This window comes from Chinchilla lanigera, unplaced genomic scaffold (genome assembly GCF_000276665.1).
Source record: "Chinchilla lanigera isolate Chin_1 unplaced genomic scaffold, ChiLan1.0 scaffold00033, whole genome shotgun sequence".
Lineage (NCBI taxonomy): Eukaryota > Metazoa > Chordata > Mammalia > Rodentia > Chinchillidae > Chinchilla > Chinchilla lanigera.
This window is the reverse complement of record NW_004955434.1, coordinates 8,182,324-8,194,895: the sequence shown is the minus strand read 5'-3', so window position 1 is coordinate 8,194,895 and position 12,572 is coordinate 8,182,324. Positions and strand designations below refer to the sequence as shown.

Genomic DNA, 12,572 nt, shown 5'->3' with positions numbered 1-12,572 from the left:
TCTTCAGAGCTGTGCGCTCACTTACCCTAGTACAGTGACTCCCTAACACATTTGTTTATCCGTTGCCAGGTAGCTCTCCCATCAGGTGACACAAGTGTGTTTTCTTTGTCTTAGTGCACAGGAGACAGTTGCCATTGTTTGCCATCAATTAGCTCAGGGTAGCATGTCAAGGATGTACGGATGGTGTCATTTTACTCTGACAGCCACCCAGTCTGGTTGAGAAGGGATTGTTTCATTATCCTCTTATCACGGCTGCTGGATAATGATACTCCACACTGCCAAGTGGGGAGGGGAGGAAAGACAGGCAGAAAGACGAGAGTTTTTAGTGATTGGCCATATTAAAATTATTCATGCCGCAAGGAAAAGGCAAAGATTAGAGGGGTGAATGTGCAAACCCTTAAGAAGCTACTTTTTCCTAATACAGGTAGAATGTGGAATGATGCCCTTCGTAATGGAGAGGCAAGGGAAGGACGAAAATCCCCAGACTTTAACAGGAAAGAAAGAAGAAAACCAAGCTCTTCTCTCTCTCAACAAGGCAAGAATTAGCTGAAGCATTTCTCCCATTCTCCAGTTAACTTCAGTATCAAATGCAGCCTTCCAAATGACCCTGGTGGGATGTTCTCCTTGCTAGAAAACTTTATGGCTTATGAATTTAGACTGGGAGAGCAATTTCCCTCAAATGACAGTTAAATTGCTCTGAGGTGAAACGCAAAGAAGAGCAGAAGGTATTGGGGCCTAAATAATTGGCCTTGGGGCCCCAGATTCTAGGTACCCTGAATATTAGTTGTTTTCTCCAGAATGCCTGCAGTGAAGTCTTCCTTTGAATTCTGAAAATTAACCCCCTCTGGACCTTTATCCTCTTGGAGAAACAAACAATAAGTGTCGGAAATGTAAAAATACTTAAAGGGAAACCACACTTCAAGAGGGACAATTGTGTTGACATTTTAGTAACGGCCCATTTTCGCTCCTTAACAAGATGCAGTCATGCATGACAATGACTTGTTTCTTTCTAACTGAAGTCATTATAGGCTGTAACGCAAAGGTGTGTACTGCTCCTTCGAAATAAAGTACAACGTTTTAACCCTCTGAGGATTCCTTTGCAGGTCCCACACACTTTCTAGCAAAGTGTACACAAAAATTGAGCGATAAAAAGTCGTTGAGTAGGATGCATAGCTGCATTTTAAAAGGACTCTAGTCCATTGTATGCATTCTTTCTATCTGTAGCTCAGTTTACTTGATGGAGGTTTACCATTTTAAGGCAGCATGGACTTTTGTCTTCCCTTATCCTATTAAAATGGCAACAGTCACAGAAAATAGGTAGCCAAAGTGCTTTCCGTGCACATAACCATAGTGCAGAGACTATGTTTTTAATACGTTGTATAATTGTCACAATCCTGTGAGGTGTGATCCTTATTTAAGATGAAGAAACCGAGACTTGGGTTAATCACAGGCCTAAAACACCTTGTTAGTAATCACTAATTCAAACCCAGGTCCCTCACATTCGCTCTGTGTGTGCTTTGTTCTGTTAAAAACCACGCTGACCCTCAAGTGCTCAACTGCTGATGAGACCAGAGAAGATAATATTTTCATGACAGTTCGACCATTCTCTGAACTCCTTCCAAGCCCAGAATTCTCCTTCAGGGACAAGACAAAAAGACAAGATGGAACTCGCCATTCAGAAGGGTTCCCTAATAATTTTAATGTCTTTGTGAAAGCCAGTTTACCTTGGTTCCATTGATTAGCTGACCCTGTATGCCGCGACCCTGAAACACTGCCTGAGAGATGAATGTACGGGCAGCCCTCCCAACTCCCATGTTCCTAGCAGTTAATGTTATTTCTCAGGATCCCAGTATTACTGAGACACTCATCATGAGTGAATTCACAGCCCATAGAGGTGACTGTTTTTCTTTTTTCCGTAAGAACAAGCCAGGGCAATACTATAGCTTTTCAGCAACCATAAGCGACTCCAAATGCAAATTTGCAAAGCAGCTCGGTGGCTTCAGATCTGCGCAGTAAATCTCTTCGTGGTGCATTATTGACAGACGGATAGCCTTTCAGCCCAGGATGTTGTACTTGCTGTGGTAAAGGGCGCATATTGCTGATTGCTCACGAATAACCCCTCCAGGCCTGCCTCTCTTCCCCGCTATGGGATCAATATGCCTCTGACAAGCATCTGAAATCTTTATTTGGGAGAAAGCGCATTTCCTACCAGCTGTTTGTTTTCCAAACCAAATAATTCAGTTAATTTCTTGCCTGAATTAAATTTCAGGGCAGTAAATTCTCTCATCAGTGCTAAGGTGCTTTTAGGATGAGTGGAAACAGAAACGGGGGCACATTGCCCTTGTTCTCGTTGGCAGTGTAATGGTTCATGCTGCCCCTGTGCCTCTTAAATCCAAGCAGCCTTAACAGCCTTTAAAGAGCGCTCAGGGTCCTGGTTCACTGTGCACACTCTTATGAGTGGTGGTTATGGGTGTTTGATCTGAAATCTGGCGCCCTGCTTTGAATTCACCCACAATGTAACCTATGCCAGGTAACCTAACCTGAAACTAAATTAGGCCTCAAGTTCCTCATCAGTAAACTGGAGAAATGTTTTCAGTTCTTTGTATTACAAGTACTCCGTATGTCACAACTTTGGATTCCCTGCTATCCGCTACTCAGAATGTGGTCCCCAGACCTCTTTGGGAGCTTGTTAGTTGTTCAGAGACTCTATACTCTTTGTCCTCAAGACCTTGTAAATCAATATTCATCTTACTCTGGTGTTTTTCTTTTTAATTTGACGCTTAAAACTTGAGGAATGGGGCTCTAGTTGCCTAATCAGTTTTGTACAAGAAAGCATATTGGCTGTTTTAGTATATCTCAGCCTGACAAGAAAGTCTGCATCCCTTGCCCTGTGACAATGAAAACTGTCATCCGACAGTGCTTTCCTTGACTCTGGGGAGTGATCTGACTTAGGTGGTCTTTATCTGGGGACACTCTTAACGCTTCTTGCCTCCCTCCATTTATACAATGAATATATCGCAGATGAAATACCCCTGAGGGTCGCTGTCTACACGCATTAGAAATATTTATTAATAGCTTTTATTTGGAAGACAGAGAGCTGCCTGTTAACCCTAATTAACCTGAGCTAGTTAAAGGCACCAGCTTAGAATGCCTGGTCCTGGCAGCTGATGGGATAGCATCTGAGAACCACGTAATCCACAGATGCTGCTTCAGAAAAGCTCAAACTCACTGAGTCATCTCCTCCCACCTCTGATGGAGTCAGGGTGGGGGACAGTAACGAGTCAGATCCCAGAGAGAGAGGCTGAAGCGAGCAGCAGGAGGGTTGCTCCTACTCCTCTGCTGCAGGCAAGGCTCATGTATTCATCACCAGGCCAGGCTTTTATTTCCTTGGGGAGTCTACCATCTCTTAATCACAAAAGCAATAAGGACTTCCAATATGTTCCTCGGCCGTGCCTAATCAGTTGTTCCAACTGCCAGTCATCAGCCACGTCTGGAAGTTCACTGAAAAGCCCCAGTCCAGCTTTGAGCATAGCACTGACCCCCAAGGTGACACAGACAATGAAGACCAACCCCATGGGCAGCCTGTGTGTGCCAGCTGATTTGATCACAGCAGTTTTGTTAATATTGCCCTGTATTCTGGAGAGATGTGTTTGCTTCCTTATGCTTTGATCGATAGGCCGCATTATGTGCCCCATTGGTTGAGTTGGGAAAATCATTTTTGAGAGTGTATGGAAGGAGACTTTTCCTTTTGCAAGAGACTTTACAATTTTTCCTCTTGAGGTTAAAATTCACTTGGCAAAGCCTGAGCATTTATCTGTAACCATATGGTATGAAAGGCAGGTCTGGGAGAAGCCAGCAAATATTCAGACTCAAAGCATTAGTAGAGATTAGCACCTGGCTGGCTGGAATATTGTGTTTAAATGAATAAAATAATACCATTGGACTGCAGTAATTAGGATTTTTTTTTTTTTTTTTGGCTTTTTTCTCCGGCACCAGGAACCGAACTCACGACCTTGCGCTTGCCAGGCAGGTGCTTTTGCCACTGAGCTAAATCCCCAGCCCCTAGTAATTAGGATTATATTCTGGTCGCTTGGTGTAATAAGGTCAGATGTTCCTAGAAATTAATGTAGATAGGTGAGCCATTTCCTGTGCCATAATGGCAATTTCTGAGGAATACAGGTCTTTGGTAGAGGCCGAGGAGAAGTCTATTGAAGCCATAAGCTGACTCCAGAGAGTTGTCCATTTTATGGATAGGTGTGTAAGACGGGGATTGGAAGAATATTGGAAAGCAATTTTTGGGTCTCACTGTTTCCTCCAAATTTTTGTCACTGTTTTGGTCCCAGGTAACATCTACAAGCAGCAGTCATGCCCTGGACTCTGCATTCAAAATGCTCTATGTAAACATTGCACTATATGCTTCTACGAGGTTTTAATATTTTCCTATTCTCATTCTATTTATTATGAAATAGAGGCGAGATAAGTAGAATGACCGAGAATCCTCAGCCTGTGCTTTGAGTGAGTGGCGAGTTATATATCCCAAATTTCCCGGCCTATTTTATTGTAGTTAGTGCTAAATGTAACTTCTGTAGCTAATACAGACCTCTGGAAAGCACCGGGCTTTCTTCGGAGCCATACAGTGAAGCAGAAAGTGTGCATATCAAGCTTTCCTGTTGCCCACTGGGCAATAATAAACACAAACACACGCATACAAAAACACCTCCAGGGGAACATAAGTGATGGGTGCATTCAGCAACTACAACAAAATAAATGCGAGAGCTAACATTTCTACACTAAAGAAGGAAAAAAAGTTGGCTATGTTTTCACAGTGTCTCTGTGACCTCTTATTATTCCATTAGTTTTTGGAATAGTACATAAAACATCAAGCTCCATGCTGACAAACACCAATATTAAAACTATTGCTACAATCACTCCAAGCAGCCTTCTCCCCTGGGTGAAATTATTTGGAATACAAGCAGAATTGTGGTTCCCCGAGCTGGCAGAGCATAAATGAGGGTAGTGATTCATAAGGTGACTCTAGCGATTTTGCAACCATGCAACTTTCATGGAAGCGTTCGTGCATGCGTGCTCACACACACACACACACACACACACACACACAGCAAAGGGTTGCTAATGCCTTTTTGAGCTAGTAACCACTTTCTGACCTCACCACCTCTCGAGGCCTGGGAGCGTTGTGAGGGGTGCAGACTTCTGAGGATGAGCATTAACCTGACACAATGATGGTTTACCAGAAATAAACCCTTCAAATTAGATCACACCCCTGTCACTAGCTTTTTGAGCGGGAAGATGGTATTTCTGCCTCTTCACATGTTCCTTTCAGTACTTGAACTCTTGTTCCATTGGATTAAGCTTTTGGGGGCTGGGTCATCTAGGGTCTTAAGTCTATCCTAGAGAGGTCGGAGGAAAGTGTTACCGGTTTAAAAATACAACTCCCTGAACTTTTAAACCCTAAAATCTTTCTAATAATGTGACTTGTCTTTCTTAATCGTGAACTTGATTTCTTTTATTTTTTAAAAAACCCATTTATTCTTCGATATTAGTAGAGTAAGTTCAGAAAGAACAGGTTTGTACAGAGCTTTGTGCAGAGAAGGGGGTCAAAGAGAGCCGGCATAATGATGCCGGGATGATTGCACAGTACTGAGATGTCTGCGGAGCGGGTCCCAACACTGAGAGCCTTTCTGATAGACTCTGAGAGTGACAAGCTCCAGGTCTTCCCTGACATTGCACCCATTAGCCAGTCTAAATGGGCACATACTCAAGTTTGAGGTCACATACAGCTCTCAAAGGCAAGTCTGCCCCTGTGAGTGGGGCTCTAACTCACATTGTGTCATAATAGGCGAAGGTCCTGGAGCTGCGTTTGAGTCCCTTTTTCTTATTTTGTGGTCTTGAGAGAGGACTTCTTTTTTATGAAGATTGAGTATATTCCTCCTAGCATCAGGGAAATGCTCAGTCTAGTTAGACTTGAAGTTAAAAGGGTATGTAGGATTCTGTGCTGGTGCTATGATCAGGGAAGCACTGATTTCATTGCTTTGATTTAGCAGTGACAGAAAGAGCCTGTCCAAACCCATGAGAAGTACAAGACGCCCTGCCTTGTGCCCTCCTGCTCACCTAATCAAATACTCTGTTACCTGACTCTTGTCCTCTGTGTCTAAATGTGTGAATGCAGAAACCTTTGCATAGATGTGAAAAGCACAAGACTGGCTAATTATACACAGTCCAGACAGGGAGGTGGCCGGGGACAACAGCAGTAAAGAGCCAGGCCCTGACTATCAACTTGGAGAAAACCGAATATGAGCACCTGAGATGGCAGGCAAGGCCCAGGACCTGAGGAACATGTTCCTCCAGAAAAACACAAGCTGTGTGTGTGCAAGAAGGACAGAAGGTTCCCTAAAAGCCACCTAGGGAAAAACAAACAAGCTCCCAGAATATGCTTGCTGTCAGCCTTCGGTGTGTAGAGAGTGTGGCTTCTGTTGGGGCGCAGTCTCATGCTTCTTCTCCTTTGCTTTCAGCTCCCATTTTCTCCAGCAATCACTCGAGCCGAAGTGGAACAGCTGCTGGGGCCGGGCCACCCCCACATCTTGTCAGTCACCCTTCTCCGGGACATAATGTACAGGGGAGCCCCCACAACCCCCCCTCCCAGTTACCTCCACTCGCAGCTGTGGACGCAGGAGCTGAGAGGTAAGGCCATCTGTCTCTCTCTCGTCATAGGTGTTGCCGCCAAACCTCCCTCCGTGGAGAAGAGCTTTGACAGTTGCTGAATTTTATTAATAACCTGTTGGTGGGTTGAGTTAACCAAAGGTGACATTTTAAAAGTAACATACACAAAGCACGTGAACCAAATATCTCACTATGTTATATTTTTCTGTGGGAAAACAAATGAAATGGAGCTGGCAATAGCCAACTAAAATGTCAAGTGCTGGAAAAATGACTTAGAATGTCCCTGTCTTTCCCATTTTCCTCAGTTTGTTTCAGAGATTCAATTTTAAGGTATTGTATGCACAGGTTGAGATGCTTTCAAGATGTAAAAAGGTACCCTGGTCACGTACATGGTAGTGTGAGCTTATGGGCTAGTTGCTTTTCCTTTGCTGTGACAAAATACATGAATAAGTAAGCAAACTACAAGGAAAAAAGGTTTATTTTAGACGACAATTTCAGAGTTTTCAATCTGTGGTCACTGGGCCCTTTGCTTTGGGCTTGTGGCAACACAGTATATCATAACAGGAGAGCCTGGTGGCAGAACCTGTTTGACTTATGGGGGCCAGGAGGCAAAGTGAGGTCCTAACATCTTTCCCTGACTTCCTTCCAGTAGGTCCTGCTTCTTAAAAGTTTCACCACCTCCTAATAGCACTGCAGGCTGGTAGCCAGGCCTTCAGCACAGGCCTTTGGTCCTCTGCAAGATCTGAGCTATAGCAGCTTGGGAGCCGAACTTAAAGGGCATGGGATTTTATATGGGTGATCAGAAAGGGGCTGTTCACTGAAAACCTTATATTACTATCATCCTCATAAAGGGTTATGGGTGGGAGAATGGTTAAACTGTGATCTTCAAGATAGTTTTATTTCTGAATTTTCTACTGGTTCTAGGAGTTTTGTGGGACCCTTCTCATACTTTTACCAGCTCCCTGCTAATCAATCCCACATGTGCTTTCATGGACCACAAACCAAACAAGAGTCTTTTAGAAGGACACAGTGATCTGGGCATCTAGAGAAGATGCTTTCTAGATGGATAAATGTGGGGCAGCATCCCAGACAGCAGGAGGATATATACAAGAGGTGAGGACACACAGCAGGGCAGATTATCGACAGCTCAAGATAACAGAATCCAGGGTGCGCGAGGCTAATGGAATCAGATGATAGTGGACTGGCTTGTGTGGAATTATGTTATTTTATGCTAAGCAACTTCGCCCTTATCCTGCTTGAAGCAAAGAACCATTATAGCCTTTTTGTTAGGTGATATAATCAGATTGATATTACAGAGAAGGAACTTGGGACAAGACGGGAGAGTTACTGAGGTTGGAGTGGGAGATATGGAAAACAAGGTGAGACTGTTGCAGGAGTCCTTGTGAATAGTAGGATGGCATGTGGTAAGGACAAGCAGTAAGGAGAATTTGTTCAAGGGTTTTGTTTAGGGGAAAGAATTTCTAGTTATTAATATGTATGTGGAATAAAGGGGAGGGGCCAAAATGCATCCCTAAGTTTCACCACTAAAAACTGAGGTGAAAAATTGTGCCATTAACAGTAGTTGAAAATATAAGATGAGTGCAGCAGTGTGGAGGAAAAGAGGCCACTGGCTGAAGAGGAAGGGGAGAAAGGAAATGGTGAGTTAACTTTGGGAGTTTGAGTCTTACGTGACTGTAAAAGATCCATATGGATATGCCTAATGGATCATTGAAAACATGAATTTGATGGCCAGAGTTATTTTAACAGTTATCTATACACAGTAGACAATTCAGGAGCCTCCTTTCATCCAGGATCAGTCAGCAAAGAAGTGCACATGGTGACCATCAAGTGCACAGATACCAGAACAAGCAACCTCTCCTTCCAGTTATCTCATGCAGTCCTATAAGTTGAGATGAGCCTATTTCAGCATTTTATATCATTTCTAGTCAGGTTGAAAATACTGTTAGCCATGGACTTTTCATTCTACCTAACAGAGAACTGCATCCCACATGGTAGTGAAGTTCACTGGGGTCAATGGGAACCTCCCTTTTTTCTCTGCCTCTCCTTATCTACATGAGTATAAGAAGAAGGTCATCACTGTGCTGTTTCCTTGCACACATCCTTTGAAAGAATATGTGGGGCTGGGGATTTAGCTCAGTGGCACAATACCTGCCTGGCAAGCGCAAGGTCGTGAGTTCGATTCCCGATACCGGAAAAAAAAAAAAAGAAAGAATATGTGCACAGAAAGATTTTAACCAGTATTGGAGCAAAAACAACCACCTTGACACCCCAGTTACTCGGATGGTTTCATCTGAGCTCTGAAAGTTGCTAATTGTTTGTCTCTGGACAAGTTCTTTAGTGACTCCTGTTATTTAGAGTTTTTTTTTAACACTTAATTTTATTCTGCAATGTTTTATATTTTTAACTCTTTCTTAAAATTTTGAGAATAGTACAAGGTATACCCATATACAAACCACATCCATATTCACCCATTGCTAATATTTTCCCATTCTCTCTGTCTCTGCCTCTGTCTCTGCCTCTGTCTCTGTCTGTCTGTCTGTCTGTTTCTTTCTCTCTCTCTCTCTCTGGAAGTCTGCTTGCATATCTGTTATTTCTATACCAAGAAAGGTAGTTGTGGATAACATTGAGCTCTGCCAATAATTAATCTGAGAAGGATATTTTGCTATATAAACCCAATATAATAATCGTACTTGATACACTTAACTATTACCTAATCATTAATCAATATTCAAATTTCCCCAAATTGGTAAATAGTGTCCTTTATAGCTGCTGTTTTTCCCCCTTCTTGATGATTTGGGACTCTAAAAATAATCACATAATGCATGTAGTTCTCATTTTTTTTAGTCTCCTTGAATCTAATGAAGTTTTTATTACTTTATATGTCAGAACACCAGTGGTTTTTGAAGAGCTTGGGATGTTTACTTTTTACAGTGTTCCATGGTTTAAATTTATCTGAGTGTTGCATTTTGGGGTGGAGTAACACATAGCTGATGTGGTTTCCCTTAGCTTTTTTGAAAATTATTTTGCACCTCACAGAGAATTATGATTAAATGAGCCAAAGTGAATAAAACATTTAGTATGTTGTGTGCTGTGAAGCAGACATACTATAGGGCATGTATGGATATTCATAAACAGACCGGCTTCCTTGGAATAGCAGAGGGAGTTAGGTTTGGAAGAAACAGGATATTGTTAAATGGTCAACAGGGTTTATTATGTAGATAATCATGGAAATGAAGAAGAAGGGGAAATGGAGAGGAAAGACAGTATTTTATGTGGATGAATGAATGAAGAGGATGTTTGCATTTTCCTGTTTGCTGCTATATTCTTCCCATAGAATGTGTGACCTGACCCTTCACCAGCCCCACTGGAGCGGGCAAACGGGAATGTGGTAGGTTACCCCTTCGGATCAGTCTGGAGAGGAGGGATGACATGAAACAGCCCTAAATCATTCACTGTGTTTGCATTAGTGACCAGGATAAAAACACGAAGAGGAAATGTGCTTACCTTCCGCTTTTGGTTTATATATCTTTGCTTCTGTTTGCCTGGGAATTCCCCCAATAAAAACTCTAGCAGTTTTCTTAACGGAAATAGGTTTATCACACTTTGCACTTTTTAGTGAGACACTGGCATCTTTTCCTGCTTTGCGAGCATTGATTCATCATTTGCTTGGCCTTAGCTGGTTAATAAAATAGGCTGAGTCACTGTCAGAAGTCAGGAAAGGTCCACAACATCTACCCACTTAGCATTAGGTCCTTTGATCTTAACCATCATAAAATAAAATAAATGGAACTTCTGTTAGTTTGACAAGCTTCCATTTGTATTTTGAAATGTTACCTGAATGACACATTATTTCAGTGACTTTAGCAGAACCACACCACATTGCCTAGCATGGATTTGAACTTACCATGGGAAATGGTGTTTTACTATGTCATGTCCAACACACCAGTCAAGTACAAAGTCAGTGGTACTTTATGTTTATGGCTTCCGGTGAGAGGAATTTGGCGGCTTTGGAAATGTTAATTCCCTGGGTTTCATAGTAAGGCTGTTAAATCAGTGAAAACAAAAATACTGGTGGGCATTCCTGTTTGAAATGGGGAAATCTTTGCTGTCCCAGTAATAAGCCAGCTGGGTTTGTGTTGTTCGTCTTAAGAGATGTCATTTGCTTCTTTCCTCCTGAAGGCCACAAGTGTGGTGTGCTCTGCAGGGTAGGTGACAGAGCTTAAGGAACTGTGGGCTGAGCTCAGTGCGTTTTGTTTTGTTTTGTTGAGTACCTCTTAAGTGTTGGGAAACCTTACCATTTTTCACTTGGAATGCATTATTTTAGTTGTGATATTTCTAGACTTCTAGGCACTTTTATATACTTATGGTCTTTCCATGCCTCTCAGTATGCAAGACTGACTTTTGTAGGTACCGTTGTTAAATTCATCATGGTAGATATTAATGTTGCCTGTCTAGACGTTACTGGTCAAAGACCAACAGGCATTTTCTGTGTAATGGCTTTGCAGTTCTGTAGTTCCTGATTTCTAGTCAAGCCTGCCTGTTCACTGCTTCTGACTTACTTTGCGTGTATCTGCTTCCTAATTTAACATCAACTGTTACCTGAAGCCTTTCTTTCTTTTGCTGACCTTGGCCAGATATTACTTGGCCTTTGGAGCTCAGCTTCATCTTCAACCCAGAGAGCCTCCCCTGTGTCCCACAGTCTGCAACGACAGGTCCCCTGTTGACTTTCTTGGTTCTTATTATGTGTTTCATGAATTTACCACGTTGATGAGGTTATTTGCTTCTGGAAGGCAGGAACCGTAAGTTTTTTCAAAACCTCCAGAGTGCCTTTTTCTGAGTTACGCCATGGTAGATGCTGACGAAGGTTTAACAAGGGATTCAGTGAGGGGAATGCCTAGGAAACAGGAAGTCACTGCCAACTTACCCTGTCCAGGTGGGAAGTTCCCAAGCAGAAATTAATTTGTTTATGGAAAGGGCAGGACTTAAATCTCAGTTTCCACCATCTTAGTAACCTGTACACATTGATACAATTAATTGCTGATTGCACGAATGTGTATGTTCACACACACTTACTGTTAGGAGGTCCTTGCCATCATCCATTACTGGGATTCCCTGCAATGCTTTCTCATGGTCTTAATACCACAAGCCTGATACCGTTCTCTTATTTTCACATCTAGTATCTGAACAGCTCAAAATTAGGCCGGCTACTTTGCTATTCTTTCTTCCCAGCATTGCCTGAGCAGCCAGGTGCCTGATATTTCCACCTAATCAGCTTTTTCACAGCCTTACGTGGACACACGCACACACGCACACACGCACACACACAAACATGCATGCACACGGACACATATAAATGTGCACCTCAGCATTAGGTGTTCACTGGTTCATCAAGTCTCTCTCTGAACTGGTATTTATGTCATAGGCAATATGCCAGTCACTGATGGTACAGTGTTAAACAGGATTAATGGGAGCTTTGTCTTTCAGAGCATCCAGTCCACTGAGAGACAACCAAGGCAGTAGGCAGTGGTAATTTAGAGTCTTATGCAGGGGTAATATAGGGGGCTGTGAAGCTTGCAGAAAGCATGTGACCCAAAATTAAGGAGGAAGGAATAGAGGGAGAAATGTCTACCTGAAAATGGAAAGGCTGTAGGTAAGGAGGTTATGAACAGGGTTGTGTGCAAGTTAGGAAGGAAGAGAGCAAGCAAGGATGGAGCTGAGTGTGTATTCGCGAGAGTGACCTCATTAGCCACACTGAGGATTTTAGGCCTTACCCTGAGGACAATAAGTTGTATGTTTGACCAATAAGGGAACCACTGTGACTCTCGCATACATTCCACATGTGCCTGATGTCCACCCACAAAGGGTTCAGAACG

General features: G+C 42.7%; 1 protein-coding gene across 12 annotated transcripts in view; it reads left to right on the top strand.

Annotated features, from left to right (window-relative positions):
• Glis3 (GLIS family zinc finger 3) overlaps positions 1–12,572 on the top strand; it is a 440,925-nt gene that overhangs the window by 386,994 nt on the left and 41,359 nt on the right. For all 12 annotated transcript variants that reach the window (XM_005388624.2, XM_005388628.2, XM_013516325.1 and 9 more), the window contains one exon: positions 6,531–6,699. In XM_005388624.2, the coding sequence (XP_005388681.1) occupies positions 6,531–6,699 (169 nt within the window). The remainder of the gene's footprint in view (positions 1–6,530; positions 6,700–12,572) is intronic.